This window comes from Cynara cardunculus (assembly GCF_001531365.2).
Source record: "Cynara cardunculus var. scolymus isolate 2C chromosome LG 17, CcrdV1, whole genome shotgun sequence".
Lineage (NCBI taxonomy): Eukaryota > Viridiplantae > Streptophyta > Magnoliopsida > Asterales > Asteraceae > Cynara > Cynara cardunculus.
The window spans coordinates 6,289,527-6,315,263 of NC_037544.1; the positions used below are offsets into that span (position 1 = coordinate 6,289,527).

The 25,737-nt window shown below is 34.3% G+C and overlaps 3 protein-coding genes across 3 annotated transcripts; 2 read left to right on the plus strand and 1 right to left on the minus strand.

Moving 5' to 3' along the window:
- The first annotated feature begins 3,109 nt into the window (after positions 1 to 3,109).
- On the plus strand, positions 3,110 to 9,769 carry LOC112500555 (probable sphingolipid transporter spinster homolog 2). The gene is made up of 14 exons (XM_025104059.1): positions 3,110 to 3,240; positions 4,074 to 4,205; positions 4,621 to 4,722; positions 5,371 to 5,475; positions 5,597 to 5,672; positions 6,489 to 6,563; positions 6,670 to 6,838; positions 7,236 to 7,310; positions 7,441 to 7,517; positions 7,647 to 7,760; positions 8,377 to 8,496; positions 8,833 to 8,961; positions 9,192 to 9,270; positions 9,657 to 9,769. The coding sequence occupies exons 1-14, from the start codon at positions 3,110 to 3,112 to the stop codon at positions 9,767 to 9,769; spliced, it is 1,497 nt and encodes a 498-aa protein (XP_024959827.1).
- Positions 9,770 to 9,995: 226 nt separating this feature from the next.
- Positions 9,996 to 13,692, minus strand: LOC112500406 (soluble inorganic pyrophosphatase 6, chloroplastic-like). Its single transcript, XM_025103901.1, has 6 exons — positions 13,324 to 13,692; positions 12,252 to 12,412; positions 11,091 to 11,191; positions 10,738 to 10,919; positions 10,468 to 10,566; positions 9,996 to 10,253 (listed from the first exon to the last, which is right to left on the minus strand). The coding sequence occupies exons 1-6, from the start codon at positions 13,576 to 13,578 to the stop codon at positions 10,161 to 10,163; spliced, it is 891 nt and encodes a 296-aa protein (XP_024959669.1). The 5' UTR covers positions 13,579 to 13,692; the 3' UTR covers positions 9,996 to 10,160.
- Positions 13,693 to 24,664: 10,972 nt separating this feature from the next.
- Positions 24,665 to 25,737, plus strand: LOC112500847 (metallothionein-like protein type 2). Its single transcript, XM_025104442.1, has 3 exons — positions 24,665 to 24,832; positions 25,171 to 25,257; positions 25,404 to 25,737. Exons 1-3 carry the CDS (start codon positions 24,762 to 24,764, stop codon positions 25,483 to 25,485), a joined length of 240 nt encoding a protein of 79 aa, XP_024960210.1. The 5' UTR covers positions 24,665 to 24,761; the 3' UTR covers positions 25,486 to 25,737.

A 25,737-nucleotide genomic window follows, 5' to 3' on the forward strand; every position in this document is an offset into this window, starting at 1 on the left:
TCGATATATTTTTGTCAAATTTTTATGATATCTTCAAACATATATTTTATTCAAAAATAAAAACATCATCGTTTTCTCAAAATTACATAAAGTCATATTATAACATCGACTGAGATAAAGAATAAAATGAAAAATTAAAATCACGATGTATCTCGTTGCATTGCGCGAGTACGCTTCTAGTATAATATAATGGTTTCATTCCTTCAGAAGTCGAAATTGTCGTTCCTGGTTAAATTGGGGTATTGAAAATTCATTCCCTTGTTATTTTCATTCATTTATCTGAACCAAATAACCGCTTTTGAAGTTAACTCTTAGATTAAGGTGTTGGAGGTTCCTTCATTTTTTTTATTAATCAATCTGATTTATATCATATCGGAATCTGGTGGTGTATGAACGACTTGACCCAACAATTGGATAGTATTACATGTGATTGATTTATAAAAAGAAGACGATGTTTAATGTCATCACATTTAAAATATTTTTCTAAAACTTTACATTTGACAAAACAAATTTTTACCTCCAACCCTTTTACCATCCTTAATTTTTTTATTAACTTGAATATCCAACCCCGTTATGCTAGTCTATTAATCCTAGAACGACCGCTTACTTTACAGATAATCCGGAGTCACCATATTTGAACCTCTGTATCCACAAAAAGATTTTTATTCCTATTTGGATTTGAACATAAGCCCTCCAAATACTTTTAACTTTTATAGTCAAGCTACTTTTAAAGTCAAACTCACATCAATCAGCATACCATCTCTAAATTTTATGACACTTGAGAGGGGTAGCAGTTTTTGGAATCTCCAAATCCAAACTGTCTGAAAACCGAATTATGCAAATAACATTTCAAGTAAATCGAATCAAGTTTCATTAAACCCGAATTAACAGATGAACTACTATTGGGCTGTTGAACTTTTGCAGCAATTCGTTTCACGGTGGGCAAACTTGAGATCATCGGTGAACAACTTTATAAAATGAAGATCTTACTTTAGGTTAAAATTTTCATTTTAATCTTGCACCCGTAGCATTGCCTAACTGGATCTGAATCTGTCCATGAAATTCTCACCGGAACCTTGCATCTATAATAGAGTATTGATCCATGGAGCAAGAACTAAGAGGAGTGGTTCTTCAAACTATACGCTCTAAAAGAGGGGGAAATTTGTTTTTCGATGAGAATTGCGAAGGATATAGGTTGAAAAACCCTAGCTACAGTGAACGATTATCCAACGTAAGTTGCTCATGATCGACAAGTTATGCTAACGTCATACCTGCTCGCCGCCGGCGAAAATATAGGCGCTGCGGAGTGGTCAATGGGGCGATGGCACCGGAGACAGCTGTCGTGATTTGACATTCGTCGGTGGTGGACGGTGGCGATTGGACTTAAAATGCGTAGGTGGGCTCTATTTGAGGAATATAATTCGCGCGCTTTTTCTTGAGGTCCCACCGTTTACAGTGGTATGAAGGGAATAGCTTTTCTCGATACTGGATATTTGGTCCCTGTACTTTTACTTCTATCTCAAATAGGTCCCTGTACATTTGCCAATTGAAGAACATCATTGAGCTATGCTTAGGGGTTGCTTGTTTACCTCTTAATAATTACATTAAGAAGCAGTTTCTGAACCGTTAAGAGGTAAATCTTGTTTGRMRAAAAAAAAATCTGCCTCTTAATGTATCTAAAACCCTCTGAATGATTTTGTATCATGTGTTTCCCTTAACCATTCAGCGCTCTAATTTCATTGTAAACAATTATCAAACAATTATATTTTATTTTGCACTATATCATGAGACTCTTAATCATTCTGACCACTTAGAGATCTTGAAGCTTCAAACTGTTTTGCAATTGACTTAAGACAACAATGAATAAACGCCACATGAATATAATTTAGATACGATATGAACATCAAATGTTAAGAATGTAAATTTTACAAAAACAATGAATACACTATTCCGAAAGTTAGTGAATAGTCTACCAATTCATGAATCAACTCATTGACCGTAGCACAACGACTAGGACTTATGTCAGAGGACTTTTGAGTGAAGAACACAAGGAAAGCAAGAGCTCGGGTATAAGATGGTTAAGTGGTCATTTGAGTTTCACAAGAAGTGGAGTTTCTATAACATAATCTTGTGTTCATCCCCAACTTGTGTTAAGACGGTGCAACTAAAAGAAAGATCGATTCTTTGGGATCCTTCCTTTCTTCAGAGCTAACTATCGAGACTTTGGATTATCCACAAATCCTCTTTTAGAGAATCGACCGTCCACTCATGCTTTGGACGAGAGAAAGTCTGGGGGCTGGTTGCTCCGTTATATGCATRCTAATGGGGCAAGTATGTTTCTCCTTTTCTGTCATAAAGAGGAAGTGAGATGATGACAATGCGGCTGTTTGAGCTAGGTCGTTGTGCTCCTGCCACCTCTTGGCAAAGTAGGCTGCTGGTTACGGAAATGATCTACCTTTCTAATTTTGATCTTGACATGTCGGTGTGGGCTGCTCGTTTAACCTCTGTATTAATCTCGTTCCTTATTTACATGGGCGAGAATGGATTCCTCGTCAAGTCAGTTTGGGAGGGTGTGGACACACGGACAGATACTCAGTGAAATGATTCATACCTCTCCCACGATGGTTATGGAGCCTGCATGGTGAGTGTTTTAGAGATAGCGCAAACTCTGTAAAGAATTTCTGTAGAATCTATTTTTCTATAACCTAATTTTTGTTTGATTAATTTTAAAAATGATGGACACAAGGTATTTTTAGAAATCACTTATGGTAACATGAATAATTACATATGTGTAAAAATTGCATACAAATCATAGTTTGGGGGTAATAATTGTCAAAATTGAAAACATGAGGATAGAAATTGCAAATGCTTGAAACTTTCAAATAGGAAGTTTGAGCCAGAGAGTCGCGGAACACCCCTAAGAACGCCATAACACAAAAAGGGGGAAAAAAGAAATTTAGCAAATTGAGATGGAAATGTGACACCTGTTGGCAGTATAACAAAAAGGGTGCGATGGATTTGTTCTTGAACAAGAAAACAGTTTGGCAGTTTCTTCCGGAGCAGACCTCCACTAAAAAACTTCTGTCTAGAATCACAGGCATTACATGATATGGATGTTGCAGAGGAAGGATCCAATAATCAGGTAAAAAGTGAGGAAAAGAATCATTCAGTTGATGTTGCCATTGACAAAGATTCAACTGATTCATTGGAGTCTGAAACATCTTGGTTCACCCCTAAGAGGTAGTCATTTTATGGTTGTTTTCTTTGTTGTTTGATTGTTCGAGAAGAGAATACCCAGCTAGAAATGTAGGAATCGGCAGATCTTTGATCTCTTTGTGTTCTTTTGGTTGAAATACAATGGGATTCTTGGGTACAATTTGCATTTATTGAGGTTTGATCGTACTTAAACGTTTCGTAGTGGGTATCTAGTATTTTTTTAGGCGATTATATATGTCACTGATCGCAGGAGCCAATTGTGGAGTGGCAATTAAATTGATGTACATAAGGAAGAAGAATTTAGAGTAAATTTGCAGGATAAATCAATCATTAATGCCGGATTTGATATTGATTTCATCCCCTAATATTCATCTGCATTAAGCTTAACCGGCTTTGAGGAGCTGTTGCATAGGAGGTGTTTGATGAAAAAAGTCTGCCACCAAAGGGCCAGTTACTCTCTTGGGTTGTTGGGCTGGATGGGTGAGGCTTCTTCCTTTTCAAACACACCTACAATAGCTGAGTGGTAACATCCAACAGATGGCTTTAAAAACCAGCATATTCTTCCTACTTTCTTATCGATCTTAGTCTCTTAGCCTTGCCTAGTCTCCCAGTTTTGGGAATCACCCTTTGGTATCAAATCATATCCTTTAAAGCATGTTCTATCTTGCAGAAAATCTCCAGAACTCCAAATTTTCTTCTTAACCATGTTTATCACATAAAGTTGAAAAAGGAATGAGTTAAAATATATTGGTTTCTTGTGTCGAGTTTAGGTGTATGTGTTATAATGTTTTGGCAGATTTGATGTCAGTTATAAGTATGAGCTGAAGTTGTGAGGGTAATTGACTGTATATTCTCAGGTTGCTTTTGTTATTCTGTGTGATCAACTTGATAACTTATTTGGATCGAGGAGCAATAGCGAGTACCGGTGTAAATGGGGTTCCAGGAAGTTGCACTCCAAATGGAGTATGCTCACATGGTACAGGAATTCAGTAAGTTATTTTTCACTTTTAGATTCATTTCATGGAAATATACCTGTTATCTTATCCTTAAAACTCTCAGGTTACTATTGCTTTTTCACTTTTCTGTGCTTCATCTACTTGTCTATTGACTTTTTTTGGCACTGAATACAGAAAAAAAGAGCTAATTATGAACTAAATATAATATCTCAAATCTTCTTGGACTTTTGACCACCAACAAGAAAAGCATAAAAACACTTGCATGACTATAATTCGTTAAGTAATTTTTCTAGAAATCACAATTGAAAGCATCAGTTCATTTCAAGTGCGGTGCAAAGTGATCTCTGATGGTGCGTGTTGGGTACTTGAAGAGAAATTGATATCGAGAACTAATTTCCATTAGTTTAATCATTTTTTAGGTAATCCTATAACCTTCCTTGGTTTGCAGGGGTGATTTTAATTTGAACAATGCTAAGGATGGTATTCTATCTTCTGCTTTTATGGTTGGACTTCTTCTGGCATCTCCAATATTTGCATCCTTGGCCAAGAGGTAATATGTGTGATCCATCATTAATCTCCTGCTACATCAATGCTTGCCACTTAAGTTGTAGGTTCATAGACTAAAATCGTCGACTATTGTACAACTTTTTGGAAGTATATAATATTTATACGGCAAATGCAACAAATAAACTCCCCCGCCCCCCTCATCTTTGGTGAGGATTTAACACCTTACCTCCTAGAAGGCCAAAAGGCCCAAATATCGCTAGACCAAAGGCCTTTCGTGAAGACATCAGGGTGACTTTGGAGCACCAAAGGTATTGCAGATGTCAGTTTGGAAGATATGCATTGACATGTTGCTCCTAGTACAAATCTTACATGAAAACCTAACAATTTTATTGTTAAAATAAAATTTGAACATTAAATTTGAACCTGGAGCACTTGTTAGAATAAATACTTTATGCTTCAGAAAACCTAACAATTTTATTGTCAAGTATAAATTAAGTTTTTGAGGCCAATTTCCATTTGTTTTTTATAAATAGGATTCTGGGATGGGTATACTTCGATATAATTTTTATTTATTGAAATGCAACAGACCCGCATCTTCTGTTACTTGTTTGTAAGAGATATTGTTCGCTTTGTAATAAAGCAATGTTCTTGTCCTGATTCAGTGTATTTTCGGTGCTTGTTCAATGAGCAGCATCAATCCCTTTAGGCTTATAGCAGTTGGGTTGTCAGTTTGGACTTCAGCTGCGGTCGGTTGTGGGTTTTCAATTGGTTTTTGGACGATCACAGGCTGCCGAATGTGAGGAAACTGATTCAAACACCTAAACGTGTCATAACATGCTACTTATCTCATTTTTAGTAGGTTTTTGAGCCTCCTCACTTTCAGCATGACATGCTACTTCTCTCTTTGGTATTTGCAGGCTAGTTGGTGTTGGTGAAGCTTCTTTCATAAGTCTTGCAGCTCCATTCATTGATGATAATGCTCCAGTATCTCAGGTTCCTGTCTTGCTGCCTAATTACCCCCACGTTCATATGTGCTGAATGTTTCCAAGATTTTTGTGGACATTGTCCATTAATGTACTTTGTGCTCCGGTCCAGGATAGTGTTCATTTCTGAGAGTAACCCTGAATAGTACAGTAGGTGGGCCTATGGTCCTGAACAGATGAACATAAGAAACCCAAATTAAATCTCCCAACACTCCTTGAGTTGGAGAATGGATATCAGTAATTCCCAACTTGATAACCAAACCATTGATGGATTTTTTCACAACAGAAAATGCAGAGAAAACCAAATAACTTGAAATGGAGAACTGAAAACAGGATGGAACAGACAGATAATGGCTTGTGCAGTGGACATATGAAACCTAATTCTAACCTAATTATGATTCAACCTCTAAACATATATCTTACAAGATTTTGGCTGCTATGATCAAATTCGTTTAACTTGTATGACCTTATTACAAGTTAAAGTGAATGAGCAAGTAAAGTGCTCATTTTTAGTCTTCTCCTTACCTGATTTGTTCTGTTTTCTTTTTTAATTCTCTACTCAATTATAGTGTTCTAAATTTTAACCTTGTTGGTTCTAAGGGAGATGGGAGGAATTGAACCTGAGGCATCACAATTAGTTTAAAGCCCAATTGGCTACTATATCACATCTTGGAGATCCTTATATGCTCAAGCTTTAACATCTTAATTTACTGATATCACTTCAAGCTCTTTAATTTGATAAGTTGACCTAAGAGGCTAAGACCGCCTACAAATTTGCCTTATTTATATCTCAATAGCTAAATTTGTATTTATTTTTTCATTACAGAGATCAGCATGGCTGGGAATATTTTACATGTGTATACCTTCGGGGGTTGCCCTTGGCTACGTTTATGGTGGACTGGCAAGTGACTATATCTTTACCTGAGTTTTGCTTTATCTACTATTTTTATTTATGCATATGTCATAAGGCCATACTAGCGGCTTGTGTTTCTTATATCTGTTTTCAGGTTGGAGATGCTGTCGGTTGGCGCCAAGCATTTTTTGGTGAGGCAATTATGATGGTGCCATTTGTTATCTTGTGCTTTGTAATGAAACCTGTGGAACTCAAAGGTACAATTGAACAAGTTGGCATTATGCTGTTAACAAATTTGCTACTTTCTGCTTGGCAATTTGATGATACATATTCTCTCATGTGAGGTCGTAAAAATCATTCGTAGTGCTGGAAAGAAGAGGATCTTGTAAAAATAAGATAATGCAGGTCTATTTAGGTCTTAGTTTAGTTAGCTTTATCTGTTGTTTTCATACTTAGGATAGACCCTTTTTAGATGGATTTTGTTTTTGGTAGATAACAGGAACGTACAACTTTTGGCTCATAGTTTGTATTTATGCAGGTTTTTCACACGATAAAGATGTCTCAGGGTCTTCGAATGAAAAGGTCACTGATAATAAGTCAGAGAACTCTACTGGGTGTGTTCTTGAATAAAGACCATATAAAAAGTTGGCTTTCTATAAAACCAATGATATCTAATTGAGGATTTCACCATTTTAAACATACACACAACCACTTCTTTTTGTTGCAGGTTATCTAACTTTTTCCGTGATGTCAACGTGCTTCTGCATGAGAAGATATATGTAGTGAATGTTTTAGGTACTTATTTTACACAATCTTTTCTAGAGAAACTTGCAGAGAAATGCTGATGTAACACATCCTAGTTGTGATAGTTTTGCAACCTTACTAAGTGTAATGCTAATCGTCTGCTTTTGGATGGTTTTTGTAGGCTACATGGCATACAATTTTGTCATAGGTGCTTATTCATACTGGGGACCAAAGGCTGGTTATAGCATATATAATATGGTAAGCGCATTTGACCCTATGTTGGATGCTGATTGTGTGTTGCAAGTGAGAGTAAAAGTTCAGATAAAAAATGAGTAGTTAAAAAATTTAAGCTGATCAAATTCCATCCGAGACTTTCATCTTTTGTAGAGCGATGCCGACATGTTGTTTGGAGCAATCACAATCGTCGGTGGAATCGTGGGGACGTTAGGAGGAGGTTTTGTCCTGGATCATCTTAATTCCACAATCCCCAATGCTTTTAAGGTACACAATTTCTTTGAAAATTATGGATACTTCCAGTATCATACTGTTCAGGAATAGTAATCTCTCTCTCATAATCTCCCTCTCTCTCACACACACACATGCACACAATCCTTCCTAGAAGATCAACCAGATGCCAAGTCTCATTTTCTCAAAAAACAAAATTTCCACATGCAAAAGCATACCACCTTCTTGGATGAGGCAGAATCTTAAGATAGCACAAGGAATTTGTTAACTATATGAGAGAAATGCAAATACGGCTTAAAGGATATATAAAAAAAGTATTGCTTGAATTGAAATGACAGCTCAAGAAAGGGGCAGGCTAGAAAGCATACGGGAAGAGAAATGCTTTTTTCTAAAGCGAGCTTTCCCAAATCCATTAATATGTTTATGTAACATAGTTCTTGCTTAACCGTACATTGAGCAGTGGGTACATCAGGTGTGTTTGGGGTGGAAAATATTGCTTAGTTCACCGGAAATGTGTAGGAATGGGAAGTTTGACCATTGGTTTTCATTTAGTTGTATTTTGTGATAAATTGGTCCTATTTGATTTAGAATAGATTATAAGGATGTTTTAATTTTGTGTTTTGTATTGATTGAATCTGTTTATACTCTGCAGCTTCTTTCCGCAGCAACGTTTCTCGGAGCTGTATTTTGCTTTAGTGCCTTTTGCTTCAAGGACATGAACATTTTCATAGTTCTATTTCTAATTGGGGAGATACTCGTTTTTGCCACTCAGGTAGCTCTTTGTCGATGTACATGTTGGCTGTTGCTTGATCATGTCATATTGTAGTCTTAACTCATCTTGAAGTAACACTCTTTTGGGAAGGATTCATATTTGCAGCTACAGAAGGAGCATCAATTTACATAAAATATATAGTCTATATCTGAATTTTAGGTGCTCATAGATAAAACATTACCTACTTTTTCACTGCATGCCAGACCCTACTGTATGGGATTTACTGGACTTTTTTGGTTTATACCTTTCACTAAAGTATGAGATTTACTGAGTTTGTTTGGTTTATACCTTTCACTACGGTATGAGATTTACTGGGTTTGTTTGGTTTATACGCAGGGTCCTGTAAATTTTGTGTCTATCCATTCTGTTAAACCAAGATTGCGACCGTTGTCTATGGCTATGTCTACTGTGTCAATTCATATCTTTGGAGATGTGCCGTCATCTCCACTTGTTGGCATTATGCAGGTTCTTTCTCTTCTGTAATGATGAAGAATTAATAAAGAGTTTAGTCCAACACTTGCCGGTGGTTATGATTTTATAACTATTTACACAGAAAAAGTGATCTGGAACAGTATATTCTACTAAAAAGTACCTGTCATTTATTTCAAAAAATGGAGCGGTTGTTTCCGTAAAGACCATGGCTCGTGTTCCTGATAAGACGCTGACACTAACTCATGTCTTTACATGTAATACAGGACAAACTCAAGAACTGGAGAAAAACTGCTTTGATCTTGAGTTCAGTACTGTTTTTGGCAGCTGGAATATGGTTTATAGGTATGGTTACCATCTGCTTTGATTTTTCATTCTTTCTGGTTGAATACTCAAACATCACCTTCCAAGAACAAAAACTTGTTCTTCCATGTTTAGCAGGACATTAGAATCGACAGGACGGGACTGAGTGACACAAAAAATAAGTGGATCAAAAATCAAGAAGATGGAATAAGATTGATAAATTACTGAAATGACCCATGTCAAATTAAACCCCTGTAACACCTTTCACCCGCCTACCTCACTCTCGTTTGCAGCTCACTCTCGTTTGTAGCTCACTCTCATTTGTCTAGTCCAGTCCCCGTGCGTGAACCAGTTGCCACTCAAAAAATGATTCAAACTGGCACTTCTTGTAACTAAACGCACGTCTTTGGCACCTTCCTTTTGTGCAGGTGTTTTTCTTCGTGCTCCCGATAGATATGATGAAGATGACGAGGATCCAGAAATCAATACTGAGAAGTCAAACACGACAGCCAAAACGACTGATGCTTCTAGCGAACCATGATCTTGACAACTTCATCGAGTCTTTAATTATTTTTGGACATAGCTGGTTCTTCAGAACCGAAATAACCAAATGCAGATTACTTTCACAGCATGACGTACAACTTTCATAGCACGATGTACAAGTCGAGCATTGTAGCTCGGGAAAAAAGGTGCCAAATGTGTAGACATCCAGCAAGATCCTTTCTTGCTTCCAACTGTTCAAAGTTGTCATGTATGAAAAATGCAAATAGCTCTTGAATTCATATCAAATCAAATTTATGATTGAATCGATTTATATTATGATTTTATCATAAATCACCGAGTACGAAAAAAAATCAAGTCGCCGTTACGACACACATGATGTCGAAAATTTCATCAAAAGTCACTCTAACAATATCTTTAAGAATCTGCATCTAGACAAGTGAAAGCTCCCCAGCTGGGGTTGATCTCTTGACAAGCTTAGCCCATGACTCGTTTGTCTCGGTTATCACCTTCAGAGCGTAATCCTGTCATTCGTTTCAAAGTAAATTCATCATTCAAATAACAGATCATTTGAGTTGTCGACTTATTTTTCTTTTTAAAGGTCACGCTCCTAATTGAAAACTTATTTACATGACCTGCTCCAGTTAATATACTACCAACCAATTTTACCTAAATACCCCCTAACTATATGAAAGATTTTCAACAATTTTGCAGGTACCCGAGTCGTAAAATGCATACCTTATTCGCTGCTTTGTTGCCAAGACCAAATTTGTTGGCAGGTTTGCCATCAGGGATCTTGTAGTCCCTGAACCAGTCTCTGATTGCAGTAAGAGTGCCCTAAAGAAAATTGATGGGTTAGTCCAACAACTAAAACTGTCGTTTTTACCTTTGGAAGTTAAAGATTATTCGAAAGTGGAATGTGGACTCTTTCTGTAGAACAAGTATCAAGTAGAAGTTTCTCTCTGTATCTACACAATTATGCCCATGATTAGTTGGATAACAACATACCGGAAAATGCTTCTCAACATCATCAACGTCATTAACAAGTGAAGCCTTTGGATCATCCAATGAAATCGCAACAATTTTCCAGTCAAGTTCTCCTTCATCAATCATAGCTAAACAACCTAAGGGTTTGACCTTCACAAGTTGGCCCACATTCCCACGACTTTCCCCAATTTCAACAACATCAACTGCGCATATCACATAAAAGACCAAGTAAATGAAGCTGCCATATTAGATCTATATCTTGTTTTTAATTTATTTTCTGTGGATGGATCGAGAGTGGAGCCAACCAAAATCTGTCATGCCATCAATTAACATAAATTAGAAAACAGAAATTGCTGAATGTGATTCAAAGTTACCTGGGTCATTGTCTCCAAATGCTCCATCAACCTCAGGGTTTGCAAGTGATGGATCTTCCCATGTTTGTGGAAGCAATCCGTAATTCCAGTTGATATTGTACCTGGGAAACAATGGGGCCAAGATTTTTGGAATCAACAAGAACGCTGAAAAGCAAAAAGTGGCATGATGACAGGGATACCGATCATATGTGATCAAGAATTTGGAAGTTGGATGTTAATTAATTATCTCTACTAGCTCCAAAGACGAAAGATAACAAGGTAAGTTAACTAAATAAACATGCTTCAGATCTTGCAAGTGCATGGGAGCCCAAATGAGGAGATTTAAGGCTAATGTTAAATAACCAGCTCTATTCAATTTGGATCATTTAACATTTTCATTGGTGGGTCCCATTTAAATGAGTGAGGTGAAACCAAGACACGATTACGGGTCCTATTAAATTGATGCGTTTGACCAAGCAAATAATTTCAGTAAAAAAAAAAGTGTTGGGAGAAGGACTGTAGGATTAGAAAGCCCTAAAATGCCTCGGGACGACTGCACGTTACATCATAGCAGCACGACCAAATGGATTGTTAAGTGCAATCAGACATTTTGTAATGATGACAATGGACATGCTTGTAATGTTTGCTTGAAAGTAGCCCCAAGAAAGAAGTGTGACAATCGACAAGGGACACCAAAACATAGAAAGTTTGAAACTATTGCAACTTTTGTGGGACAGAGGGAGAAGTAAAAATACTCCCTTTTTTCAAATTGTTCAAATTTCAGGGGCAAGCTTTATTTTTCACACTTTTTTCGCAAACCGAATGTCTTCATGGAAACAACCGCTCTACTCTGTGTCATTCAAAAGGTTGTATCCATGAATAGATGACATGGCCCACGGCCTTCCCATCATAAAAAACTAACCTTATTGATTGGTTTCTCAATGCTTGCCACTAGTAAATTACATACAAAAGAAGCAAAAATTAAGTCCTTCGAAATGTAAAATGAGAACTAAAAGTAAAAAGTGGTAAATTAAAAATGTTAGATCCCTTCCTCTAAAGTTCTAGTAGCATTCTTAGCCATGTGATTAAAAACAGCATAAAATAATACCCAAACAAGAGCATAAGCAACAACAGTCAACAAATGGTGGACGACAGAACCATCAAGAAAACAGAATGGCTTACGGGTAGTATCTAAGTTTCCCTTTCTTTGTATCCTGCTTAATGGGGGTGAATATCTCATCAGTAGCAACCTCCATTTTCGCACTCGATTCTTTAGGAATTTCAACAATAAAATTGAATGCTCCATCGCCCACGTGCAATGGTATATCATGCCAAGGTGAAACCTGAAACAACCCAAGTCACATTATCATCCCTACAGAATAAGCGCCATTAACATATCTTATTCACAACCAAGCATAATTAAAGAAACATTTTTCTTTGATCATGGGAATAATCCTGCTTTTCTATGTTCTGGAGAGTTGTATGCAGCTATTGAGAGAAGCGCGCTAGCTGCAATCGAACTAAAGCACATACTAGAAAAGGGTCAAAATCTTGGCTCATATTTATATGATCCGAAATCAAATGTGGTAATCTAAAGATTCCTTAATTACATTTCATTTTAGTATGAAATGCAAGAGTTACATTATCAACCACAAGGGTGGTGCCTGATTGGTTTGAGTTTGACTCCAAAGGTCAAAAATACCAGGAGGTCCAGGTTCAAATCCAAGGAGGAATAAAAATCCCCTGGTGGCCACGGAGGTTCAAATGCGGTGACTCGGGCTATTTGCAAAGCAGGTGGTCGCCCTCCCTGGGATTAGTCGGCTCGTTGGATATCTAGGTTAATCAAAAAAAAGAAAAAAAAAAGAGTTACATTATCCTAATGTAGTAATCTTGGAAAGTTGAAAGAACTGAACTCAAATTTAAAGCCTCAAATTAGTCCATTTGACCTCTTTTTTTCAATTGATTGAGTATGTAACTGTCAGAATTATTTTCATTTCAGACTTCCATGTAAACCCTAAATCAAACCCACTTTTCAATACGAAAACTCCAATCATATAACCTCATCCAATCAGTCATCTGCTACACCATTTGCGTAACAATACTAAAGAGAACACGCAGGATATTCAAATAATCACATTGTTAACCTTTTGCAAACAAATAATCAGTGCCTAATAAATGTATCCAATAAAAAATAATCAAAACCCTACAGCATAACCGAAAAAACACAGAAATCCGAACGAGGGATGAATCAAACCTTTTTGCCAGAATTATCCACGAAAAAAACTCTGTAATCTAGGGTTTCGGGCTGTCCTTCCTCCTTGATCTGGATTTCAGGCTTGTAAAGAGCCGAACAAGTGAAAGCCCTCTTCTTGGAAACTAATCTGGTGTTGTTATTGAAGCAAAAGCTTAAACACTGAGGTTTGAAGGATGGAGAGACAGCGGTTTTGAAGAGTAAAGACGAGGATGTGCCAATGTTGCTTGCTGACACCATGATTCTAGTGGCAGCCATTGATGACCGATTGAGAAAGAGGCTTCAAATTCGAACCAGATAGAGAAAGAGAGAGAGAGAGAGAGGAGAATGGGAGTGAGGTGAAAGGCGTTTCAAACCACTGGATTTTGTAGATACTGATTCAGACTCCATTTTCTCACAACTGGTATATTCTTTCTTTTTTTCCTTTAATTTTATTTATTTCTCAATCAATAATTACTAGTTGTGTATTCGTGTAATGTAGTGAAAGTCATGAATTTTAACAATTTTAAAGTTTCACGGTTTTATTAAAGATGATTTAATGATAATATAAGTTACACGTGATCTTTATATATTAATACAATTTGAATAAATAAGAGTTATGATTCCAGTTAGAGTCTATCGAAGGAAAAAATTATATGACAGTTTAAAAACCAATATATTTAAAATTCAAAATATTTAAATGATTTCACAAATATGTTCGATTTACACCAAGCGTAAAGAATCAAGAGATCGAGATCGAGAGCGAGACCGAGAGTTCTAGAGCAATTGAATGAGAGATGAATGAGAAAACTGTTAATAACTCATGGTGAATATCAGTTTGAATCTCACATTGGGGATGGGGAGAAGACATAGAGGTATAAGAGGATGAAGACATGAATGAAAAGTGTCAAAAGTATCTTGGAAACATGAAAAGAAAATGTAATATTGTGCATTGGTAACTTGTACTATATGTTATTTTAACTGTAGATTAAGAGATTTTATGACTGAATGCATAAAATAGTAGTACTTAATGTATTATGAGTTGTTATTAAGACTTTTAAGACTTTGTGTATAAATGTATAATACTTTGTACATTAAAAATTATTTTTAAGACTTTTGATAAATCTTGTTTATAAGATAGCAAAAATTACATGATATATTTAATTGATTGTTGTTTATAATTTCTTTTAACCTAAAAGCTAATAATATCTTTACTACTTTCTATATATATTTTAAATTAAATTATATTAAGAAATTATTTAATATATTCCAAATATGTATGTGATTTAATTGGTGAAAATCGAAATTAATGGAATAATATTTCTGTTCTTTACTATCATTCACTTTTAAAGATTCTTTTAAATTTGGAGATTTCTGCATTTTTTTTATTACATTTTAAAAAACGAGAAACTCATGAGGGATTTGTTAGAGTAAAAAAAACCTTCATTATATCTATTTTAGAAAATCTGTTAGAAATGTGTTAAAGAGATAGCTATGAATGAATAAAAAGTTTTTACAGTTTAAAGGGTTGTTTGTTTACCTCTTAATAGTTCTATTAAGAGGCAACCTCTGAATCATTAAGAGGTGAATCTTGTTTGGCAAAAAAAAAGTTTGTCTCTTAATGGTTCTAAAAGCTTCTGAATGATTTTGTATCATTGGCCTCCCTTAACCATTAAGAGCCTTAATTTCATTGTAAACAACTACCAAATAATTATATTTCATTTTGCATTATATCATGAGAAGTCTTTTAATCATTTTGGCCACTTAATGATTCTACACAAAACCATTCAACAACTGCCAAACAACCCCTAACTTCAGGTACCATCCATCATCCCATAGTAAGCCCAGCCCAGCCCAGCCCAGCCCAGCCAACCTCACTAGAATATATCGTCCAAAATACAGTAATGCGATAATAAAGACCAAATAACAATTAGGTTAGGCCAGACCAGAACTAAGTATTTAATCTTGAAAATATTTAGCATATCGATACGTATAAGTCCAGTTCCAAAAAAATGTGACTTTGTGAGTAATTGAGTATATAAATCTTAGAAATACTAAGCATATTATGTATTACGAGTAAGTTCAAATAAGAACCGTGGAACAGCTTATTACATATAGCATTCTTGATAAATGTTGGAATAGATATTCATGATAAATGTCATGATAGATATGTATGATTATTCAAGGTTATATATCATGAATAATACATAAAATAGATGGTTCTCATGTCTTTGAAAATTATGTATGGTTCTCATTTGAACCTGTCTCTATATACCATTGTATTTGTACTATAAGTTAAATAGGATGAGGATAACATCAAACTTATTTAGAATCCTTTGTCTGAAAAAGTTTATTATGATACCGTACTTTTTTATTGATTATTTTATCTGCCCTAATTTATAATCTCAACTCCACTCCTGACCCCTCAGGACATGCGATTTACCACTCTGATCGTGGGATCGATAGAGCGAGGCATCTCCAGAGTCCAGAGAGTGGCACATAAAACGAATTGATAACACCCAGTAATCAATGCGTTCAAATACATAAGTATTGAATCCTATTATAGTTATACTGCACGATGCTCCGTAAAACTGATAATCAGTTAAAGACACTCTCGCTCTCACAATTCAAACCCTAAAAATAAAATCTAGAGAGCCGAAGGATACTAGAATAGGATGAAGCTCGCTTGAGAATCGAGATACACAATGCATGTACACTACTAGTCCTACTAAAGATGTTTTAGAATATTAATTCTCATAAAAAAATCTTAAATTAAATTAGATATTGAGTCAAACATTTTATTTTTATGAACAAAATAATATATGTCATCAAATTAATAAAGACTAAGAGGTCGTTTACCCAATTGCTTATCTTGTAAGCACTTACCGATAGGAGTCAACACTATGATTTATTTTGATGCGTAAGATTTTAGTACATTAAAACATATCGAATGCAACAATTTACTGGGGGGTAAGCGCTTACCTGAGTAAGAGTCGTCATTCTCACTTATCGGGTAAGACTCTTCAACCTCCACAATACAAGTAAAAGAACATAAATAGTAACGTCTACCACACATCTTGACCTTCTTTATCTCCTTGCCATTGTCGGCCTTTATCTTTCCCTGAGTTACATTGGCAGCCTTCGTTTTTCCCTTGAGCACAAACAGCTCCAATAATATCAGTGTCCCGCCTCTGGCGTAGCTCAGTTAGCAAAGGAGCGGAGCAACTTTGCGCAAATACAAGAAAGGTCACGAGTTCGATCCCAGCCCCTCCCCCCCCCCCCCCCCGAGTGAGCCAAAAAAATGCCTCCATATGTAGGCATGTATCCTGATTTGAAAATTGCATGAAACTCTCCCTGATCATATAGGTTGGTAATCTTATTTGAAGTAGCACATATACATGTTAAAACATACATATTAAGTATTCAAATATGATATGGAACACTAATATCAACTTAACTCGAACTATATTAACTAAATTACTTTTGTTGCACTCGACAGCGGGCATAAGCAACTTCAGAGGTGACTTCCAAGTCGTTTTCCCTAAAGGGTGAGTTCAATTGACTCGTCGAACTCAATTTTGCCTTCTGTCATGGTAAGTGACTTTCCACGTGACATCCAAGGAGTGTTTCCAAGTTGTGTATGCCTAGGAGACTTTCAATACGATATCTCAATTCGTTTTTGACTATTGTCGTATAGACACTGAAAATCAACCATCCCAACTTCTAAACATCAAGCATAGCATCTTTCAATCAAACATTCTTTCATTTATCTCACTACAACAATTAACGTGAATAATTTATTTGAAATAGTTGTGAAAGCTCAAGATGTTCATGTATATTAAGAGGGTGTTTGGGGGATTGCTTATAAAAACAACTTATTGACTTATTTCGGTGTGACACCGGTAATAAGCACTTTTGAGTGTTTGGATAAACATTTTATACTGGTGCCAAGCCGGTAATAAGGAGTTTTTAAAGAAGTTAAATCTTACTAACTTATAATAAGTTGATAAACACTCTTGTAAAAAAAAACTATGTTGTTTCAAATAAGTAATCCTAAACACCCCTTAACAACTAGAAATAATAAGAGTTAATTTTCTTATCATATTTTACTTATATATATATATATATATATATGTATATATATATATATATAGAGAGAGAGAGAGTTTGTTTCAAATGCAACTCATCACATTTGTACAACCAATACAACCTAATAAATTGAAATATTTATAGAAATGATGAGAGTTCATTTATTATGATTTAAATATTTATGGAAGATGAATAAAGTTCGTTAATTATGATCAATACTTTATATTAGGAAACAATCAAAACTTTTATGAAATTACATATTCATCAAATTAAATGGACGGTTGATATTGAGTTGTATTGGATGTACATATGTAAGGGGTTGTATAATAACTCATCTCTCTCTCTCTCTCTCTCTCTCTATATATATATATATAGGGTCCATTCAAAGAAGAACTGATTAGTTTGTGGTAACCGTAAGATCCAATCTCAAACATAAATCAATGGTTAAATTAGTAAATTAATAATTTTGGTAATTTTAAATTAAAATATTAATTAAAGGCATTTTAGTCATTCTAGATTTTTTTTTCTCTCCTCCTCCTCTCTTCTCTCTCCTCTCAACTCTCTCCGTCAAACACCTACTCTTTCCAACGAACACCATATCAACACATCATGATGCACACTGTGATATGCTTCATAAAATAACGAAAAAACAMAGTGTGATACACTTGGTAAAGAAAACATTACCTGATATATTGTGTTACACTTCGTAAAACAACAAAAATATATTGTGATACACTTCGTATAACGACAAACATACATTGTGATACTCACTATGATGCCAAATATGATTGATGAATACAACTGTGATACCACTATGTTACCACTGCAATACCCAATAAGTTTGAACAATAAAGAATTATATATTTATTTTCTCAATTTAACTTCATAGAAAGAAACTTCCATAATTTATTTGATTAATAATGAAACAGTATCAATCTCTTTAATTGATAACCGTTAAGAAAAATATTAATAAAATTACTATTATACCCTTTTTCTTAATTAAGGTAATACAATTAATATAATAAATGATTGGCTTATATTGAACCTTACAATTACCACAAATTAATTAGTTTTCATTTGATTAAACCCATATATAGGGGCCTAATCAAATGAGAACTGAATAGTTTGTGGTAACTGTGAGGTTCAATCTCAACCACAAATCAACGGATAAATTAGGAAATTAATAATTATGTTAGTTTGAGTTAAAAAAAATATAATTAGAAGGCATATTAGGTATTTTTTAAAAACTCATCTTTTCTCTCTCTTCTCTCTTCTCTCCTCTCTCCGACCTCCAATCTCTGGCCTCCGGTGAAATCGGTATCACAGTATATCACAATGGGTATCACATTGTGTATTACAATGGGGTATCACATTGTGTATCTTTGTTTTTAAGGTTTGAGTTGGTATCACAGTATATCACTATGAGTATCACATTGTGTATCTTTGTGATTACTTGGTACCTGCCGGATTAATGTTCACCGGAGGCCGGAGATTGGAGGTCGGAGAGATGAGAGAGGAGAGAGGAGAGATGAGTTCTTTAAAAATTTATAAAATGCTCTCTAATTATAATTTTAACTCAAACTACTATAATTACTAATTTCCTAATTTATCTGTTGATTTGTGGTTAAGATTGAATCTCACAGTTACCACAAACTAATCAGTTTTTCCATATATATATATATATATTAGTAAAAGAATGAGAATATATTTAATATTAATGAAGAGGGAAGTGGATATGATAAGCACCAGGAGATATGATATTATCCACAACTCACTATCAATGATTAAATGTGTCCAAAATTAAAGTTGTTATAGAACGATGCAGGTATAGAAACAGTACTCTCTTATTAATTATAAATTCTTAAAGAGAGAGAATTACATAAAAAGGATAATTAATGATAAGTACGAGAAGACTTATTGACTCTATTGTTTATATTTTTTATACATTAGGACTTACCTATTCTCATTACGCTTTTTGACAGATATTCATCTACGTCCTACAAGCTTTACATTTGGTGGGTTAGCACTACCGGACCAGATACCCATTCATTTGTCCGATAATATAACTCTTTCTCGATTGTTTCCTTTCATTTAGGCCAATCTGATTTTTTTTAACATTCTATAACTGATCATGGTTCGATGTCATCGTGTTCTGTCATCTCATGAGCAACGTTATGTGCGAATATATCATCAATAAGTATGTATGATCTGTCTACCGACTCATACGTACTCTCATAATTCATTTAAGATTTCTTTAACCTCTAGAATCAATATTAACTTTGGAGCGTTCTCCAGTAATAATTCATGGACGTAGCTATAATTACAGACAATCTTGTTGGAGGTTTATGTATTAATGATAATTGTTTGTGTCTTACTCTTCTCTTCCTTTAGATGAGTATCTGTCGAACCAAGTACTTTCCCATTTTTGTTTGGGAGCTACGACCTCAATCGCACCTCCACTATTTGTGGTTGCAACGCATTTTCCAGCGGTGTTGTGCCCCTATTTGGGGGCTTTTAACCTTACAAGTATATTTGCAGTTGGGTATGTGTGATATTGTCACTTTTGGAATATTATTAAATGCATCAGGTATCCGATCTGATTGTTTCACTTCAACTTTACATTGTAAAGTTTGAGGATCATAATGAGACAAAGTGCGAACATTTCATGACAATTCTTGTCATTCATTGGAAAATCCTTTTTCCTATCTCCCCATAACTATGAGAATACTATCTCATCAAATTGATGATCGCAAATCTTACAGTAAAAATGATCAATCGTCAAAGATTCTAGTTAGCCAATTAATTGTTGCGAATTTTCATATCCAATGTTATACTTAATCGTTTTCGACGACCCATTTTGGTATGTTATTGACACATACTACACAACTAAATATGCGTAAATGTAAAATATCAAGCTTATATCCAGTTACCAATTAGTATGCATGTGAATGGTTGGCTAGTAGTGAGTTTAAAACAAATAAGTAAAACTGCATGTAAGATGGCATAACCCAAGCAGATGTGTGTAAATTGGTGTGCGTAACCAATGTCCTAATTACCATCTATTAAGTACTGGGTCTTAAAACAAACAAGCAGAACAAAGTTGAATTTATATTCACATGAATCGCGATTCATATTAAATCTATGGCTGAAAATATAAGTTGCTATATCAAAACAAGATGGCAGTTATCAACCAAAAGTAACATAACTAGATTCGTTGACAGTATTTAGAGCAGAAAATGTAGAAATTATGACTTGGATTGTGCCGATAATAAATCAATTGATTGAGTATACCTGCTGATAACATGTTATAGAATAATATATACATATAGAGAACCGAGAAACTGTAAATTCCCGTTAATCATAAACCCTTAAATAGGGATGATTACATAAAGATAATAATAAAGGGGTGTTTGGGATTGCTTATTTAAAACAACTTATATTTTTCTATAAAAGTCTTTATCAACTTATTATAAGTTAGAAGAGTTTAACTTCTTCAAAAACTCCTCATTATCGGTTTGACACCGGTATAAGTTGTTTATCAAAACACTCAAAAGTACTTATTACCGATGTCATACCGAAATAAGTCAATAAGTTATTTTTATAAGCAAACCTAAACACCCCCTAAATACTAAAGGGAGAGTTACTCCATAAATAAGTCTAAAGTTTATATATATCTTTATTGTCACGTTTTTTTTACGATAGCACACTTATCCTATAACAAAAATAATATTTTTGAATTTAATTTTCATTTTAAACTCTACATCTAGTAAGTTACACCAATCGTTCCTATGATTTTTGAAAACCCTATCAAATACCCCTACAATAAAATTTAGGACGTTAACAATTCTTAAGCGTTTTAATAGACAGTTTTATAGCGTTTTAATAGACAGTTTTATAAAACTTAATTTATAGAACCAAAAGTTAAAATGTTTTATCTAAGGATGATTTAATTAGTTTATAAGACGTTTTTGGAAATCTTAACAAAAATTTGAGTCACTTTTAATACAAAACGTCACATTAACTATTTTATAGAACAATTTTGATAAGTGTTATATAAACCCATCTTTTTATAATACATTTGTTTTTATAGGACACTTCTGTAAATAGTGTCCTTAAATGAGTTAATACGGCGTTTTTTTTATAAAATGTTCTAAAAACATGTTATGACATCTAAAAATGTCTTATAAACTTATTGCAATGCCTTTAAATAGGATCAATGGTCCTATAAATTAAATTTTATGAAGTAGTCAATTATAACGTTTAATTTTTTTTAATTTATTATAAACTTTATTTAATTATATATGGTAATTTAAAATTTATGCCGATATCGGCTTTCCTCTAAGTTCCCCAGGTGTTATGTGCATAAAAACATGTGTTGTTTGCAAAATTGTTTTTGAGAGATTCAAATTTCATGGGGAGGGGGGGGTTGAAATGGATTTGAAATCATTGGTGTGTTTGGTTTGTAGGATTTGAAATGAAATTGGATTACATTATTTATAAATAATTTATACAAAAAGTTATNATATGGTAATTTAAAATTTATGCCGATATCGGCTTTCCTCTAAGTTCCCCAGGTGTTATGTGCATAAAAACATGTGTTGTTTGCAAAATTGTTTTGGGGGGTTTCATATTTCATGGAGGGATTTGGATTGAAATGGATTTGAAATCATTGGTGTGTTTGGTTTGTAGGATTTGAAATGAAATTGGATTACATTATTTATAAATAATTTATACAAAAAGTTATAAATAATTATAAAAAAATTAAATTACATTTTTATTAATCGATTATTATAAAATAAAATGTTTTTAACATTTTTTAAAACCTTATTTCATGCAATTCTACAAAATCACATGAAATTCCGAGTACCCCTAAGAATTTCAAAATCATATGTTTGTAGGATTTCAAATCCAGACAATATAACAAACCAAACATAGGATTGAAATGTATTTGAAATTCAAATTCCTTCAAATACATTTCATTTCTATAAACCAAATGGGACCTTGGAGTTTTTGGGGATTTTATGTTATTTTTGGGGTTCAAAGGAGAGAAATGGTACAACTTTATTATTCCTACCTATAAAAGTAGTTGAAATATTTACTAGAGAAAAATATTTTATATTAAATGTATTGAATATTTTAGTAATATACTTAATGTTGAATTCTTCAAGATGTAAAAGTTATTGAAGTTAAATGTAAGTTTTTTTTTTTTTTTTTTTTTGAGATTTTGACTTTTGATTCTTCATTTAAAGAATTAGCAAAAAGATCAACATCCCTTCACATAAGGATGCTTAAGTGATGCTATCAGGTCTGACCTTGGCCATGTGGAGCCCGTGCAGCCGCACAGGACATCAAATCCTAAAGAGTCATCAAGTTGTCATCTATTACTAATTTTGGGTTTAATAATTTGGAAATTGGACAATTCAGCTTTAACTATAAAAACAGGTCAAAGGCCTAGTAGTGATGGATACTTGAATGCACATTGTGAATAGATTGACGTCATCATTCCAACAACTCAATCTAATTTCTATTATTATTCAAAGTTCGACTATTTCGATTTTCAAGGAATTGAGTTTCATTTCTAGCCGATTAACGGTTGTGAAATTAGATTCAAGAAATCAAAGATGAAAATCTCGAATGACTGATTTCTATTGTTGATTGAACTTATCGAGTTGTTGTATGAGTCATATTATGATTTTATGAATCTTTAAATCTTTTTCCAAAAAAAATCTAAATTTCTAACTGATTATCATAAAGTTGTGTCATGTGTGATCGTGTGGGTTACTGACCTACTAGGCTATAGGCTAAGAGGCTTTTGTCATTTTGATAATGAGTTTTCCTCTTGCATATTGAAATATCTCAGAATTTAAATTTACAATGCATATGAGCACATCATTGTATCAACATAGCTGGAGTACGCTGCACAATATTAACATCATATTGTAATATTATATTAATTATTGAGCACATGTTCTTTGCGGTGCACAGTAAGTTATGAATTTTATAATTTATCATTGTTCTTTTGACTTTTGTTTACTTTGAGGTTTGACATTACCGCATTAGATTTAGAGGTCGTTTGATGGGTTTTTTTGTTAAGTTCTATATGGATAACGTTGTTTGTATGGAATAATTTGTTTGTGTAAGTTGAAAAAGTTTTTGTTTGAGAGAGTTTTCATAGATGTAAGAAGCGTTTTTTTAGTTGGGAGGGTCATGTTTAGAAAAGAAATTTGGCTTTCTATATAAAGCTTCATTTAAGAACTTATTGGATAAGTCACTTTCTATATCAATAAGCTATTACGAAACAATCATGCATAGTTGAGCGAATAAGTTGTTAATCCCATTAAGCTGTTAACAAATAGGCTCTTAGACTTTAGTCGTTAGACCTATAACTTTTTGAGTTTTACTTTTTGTTTATTATGACAGTAATTTAGATGTAACTTACCATATTAACTAAAAACTAATTATAGTTTTCCTTATCTTTTTTAAGTTTCATAAATTTGAAATAAAGTTTCTATTTTGCTAATTTCAATTTGGAAAAAGGAAAACTGGAAAAAAAATGAATCACGATCTTAATCCAGGATTTATATTTTTATCATTCTATATTTTCTATTCGGGTTTTGGTTTTTATCCCCCCCCCCCCTATATTTTTTTATTATAAGTAATAAAAATCAGTATGAGGATGAGACGCTTAACTTGACTAAGTTCCAAACTCTTTAAAGAATCGAATGTTTCATTGTTTCATTGGCTTAAAAAACAGTCTTAACGCCATTTTTTATTATTCTCACATGGGACATCAAAAATCTTAGAACCGACCCTAGATATTATTAACCGACATTAGAATATATATGTATATTTAATTAAAATAAATATTTATTTTAAACAAAATAAAATAGAAATGTATACGTTTAGTAAAACAAAATTCCTATTTTTAACCGGTATTGGCACCATGAGGCGGGTGGTGGAACATGTCAGATGGTAGAGACACGTGGATCCCAAAACAAGCAGCGTCATCACCTGACAAAATTCAAATTTAATATTTTTCATATCCGAACTATTTGGATCCATCCACCAAAACCGGATCCCCCAAAACGAGACCAGCCAGTACTTACAAAAATAGCATAATCGGGTAACCGAATACAAGATATGGATCTAGATGGGGACCCAGTATATCGATAACCATCCCCGCCATTATCGTCCAAATCTCTTCTGTATATGGTGATACGCGTGTCCACACTTGCAGGCTGTTGCTTATAAATAGCCATATAGAATGGAGTGCACAGGAGCTACTTCCAGATACAATTACTCCTTCAACAGAGACTTTTTGATACTTCCCATAACCAAGTTTTTGATTCAATTTCCATCTCTTTCAAGCAAAAATGTCGTCGTCTTGCTGTGGTGGAAACTGTGGATGTGGAGCTGGTTGCAAGTGCGGGAGTAGCTGTAAGGGGTACATGTTCCTTGTTACTAGCTGATTTGTGTTTGATTTGATTTGATTATTTGTTTTTCCCCCTTTTTCTGTGTTAATTTGTGTTGAATCGGAGTAGATCGTGGTTTCCTTTTCCGATTTTAGAATCGGTTTCTCGAAAGTTGTGATCTGTATTGCTAATGAATAGTTCATATTACGGATCCGTTGAAACTAAAACGAACGATTGGTGAGGGGATTGATGCTGGAGTTTCGAGATTTTGTGATCTGTATCTCTGTATTGAGCTAATCTCCATTGATTACAGAATTTGATGGTGGAGTTGTTAGTTAATGGTTAACAGAGAGATGTTTGTTGGTTGCAGGTGCAAGATGTACCCAGACATGAGCTCCGGTGAGAAGAACACCACTCCTGATACGCTTATTCTCGGCGTTGCACCCAGCAAGCAGAGGTAAATTTCATCCAATTTTGCTACAAAATTGAAATTGAAATTGAAATTGAAATTGAAATTGGAAAATGAAATAAAAACGGAAATGTTGTAATGAATTAGAAAAATGGATAAAGGGTTTTGATGATGGTGGGTGGTGGTGGATGCAGTGGGAATGATGGAGCTGCGGGAGCTGAGAAAGAAGGATGCATGTGTAGTCCATGCATGTGCAATCCATGCATGTGCACCTAGATGAGGAACGAGTGATGCATGCCATGCCATGGCATGGTATATGGTATGGTATGGCATGGCATGGTAGGATGATGTTATGTTATATAGATAAGCATGCATGCAGTAGGGTTTTTGTTATTGTTTATGTGGGTTGAAGTGTGTGTTTTTGGTGTAATAAAAGCAGGCAGGCATATAGATGTGATGCTCAATGCTACTCATGGATGTATGTTTTTAGTTCTTGGTTTCTATTAATCATGTGTTTTGGGGGTTGCA

Coding starts and splice junctions, on each gene's coding strand:
- LOC112500406 (XM_025103901.1), bottom strand. CDS start 13,578: ATGGCTGCCACTAGAATCATGGTGTCAGCAAGCAACATTGGCACATCC. Junction 10,567..10,737: donor ATGTTGAGAAGCATTTTCCG/GTATGTTGTTAT, acceptor AATTTTCTTTAG/GGCACTCTTACTGCAATCAG. Junction 10,254..10,467: donor GCAACAAAGCAGCGAATAAG/GTATGCATTTTA, acceptor AACGAATGACAG/GATTACGCTCTGAAGGTGAT.
- LOC112500847 (XM_025104442.1), top strand. CDS start 24,762: ATGTCGTCGTCTTGCTGTGGTGGAAACTGTGGATGTGGAGCTGGTTGC. Junction 24,833..25,170: donor TGCGGGAGTAGCTGTAAGGG/GTACATGTTCCT, acceptor TGTTGGTTGCAG/GTGCAAGATGTACCCAGACA. Junction 25,258..25,403: donor GTTGCACCCAGCAAGCAGAG/GTAAATTTCATC, acceptor TGGTGGATGCAG/TGGGAATGATGGAGCTGCGG.
- LOC112500555 (XM_025104059.1), top strand. CDS start 3,110: ATGGATGTTGCAGAGGAAGGATCCAATAATCAGGTAAAAAGTGAGGAA. Junction 4,206..4,620: donor TCACATGGTACAGGAATTCA/GTAAGTTATTTT, acceptor CTTGGTTTGCAG/GGGTGATTTTAATTTGAACA. Junction 7,311..7,440: donor ATATGTAGTGAATGTTTTAG/GTACTTATTTTA, acceptor TGGTTTTTGTAG/GCTACATGGCATACAATTTT.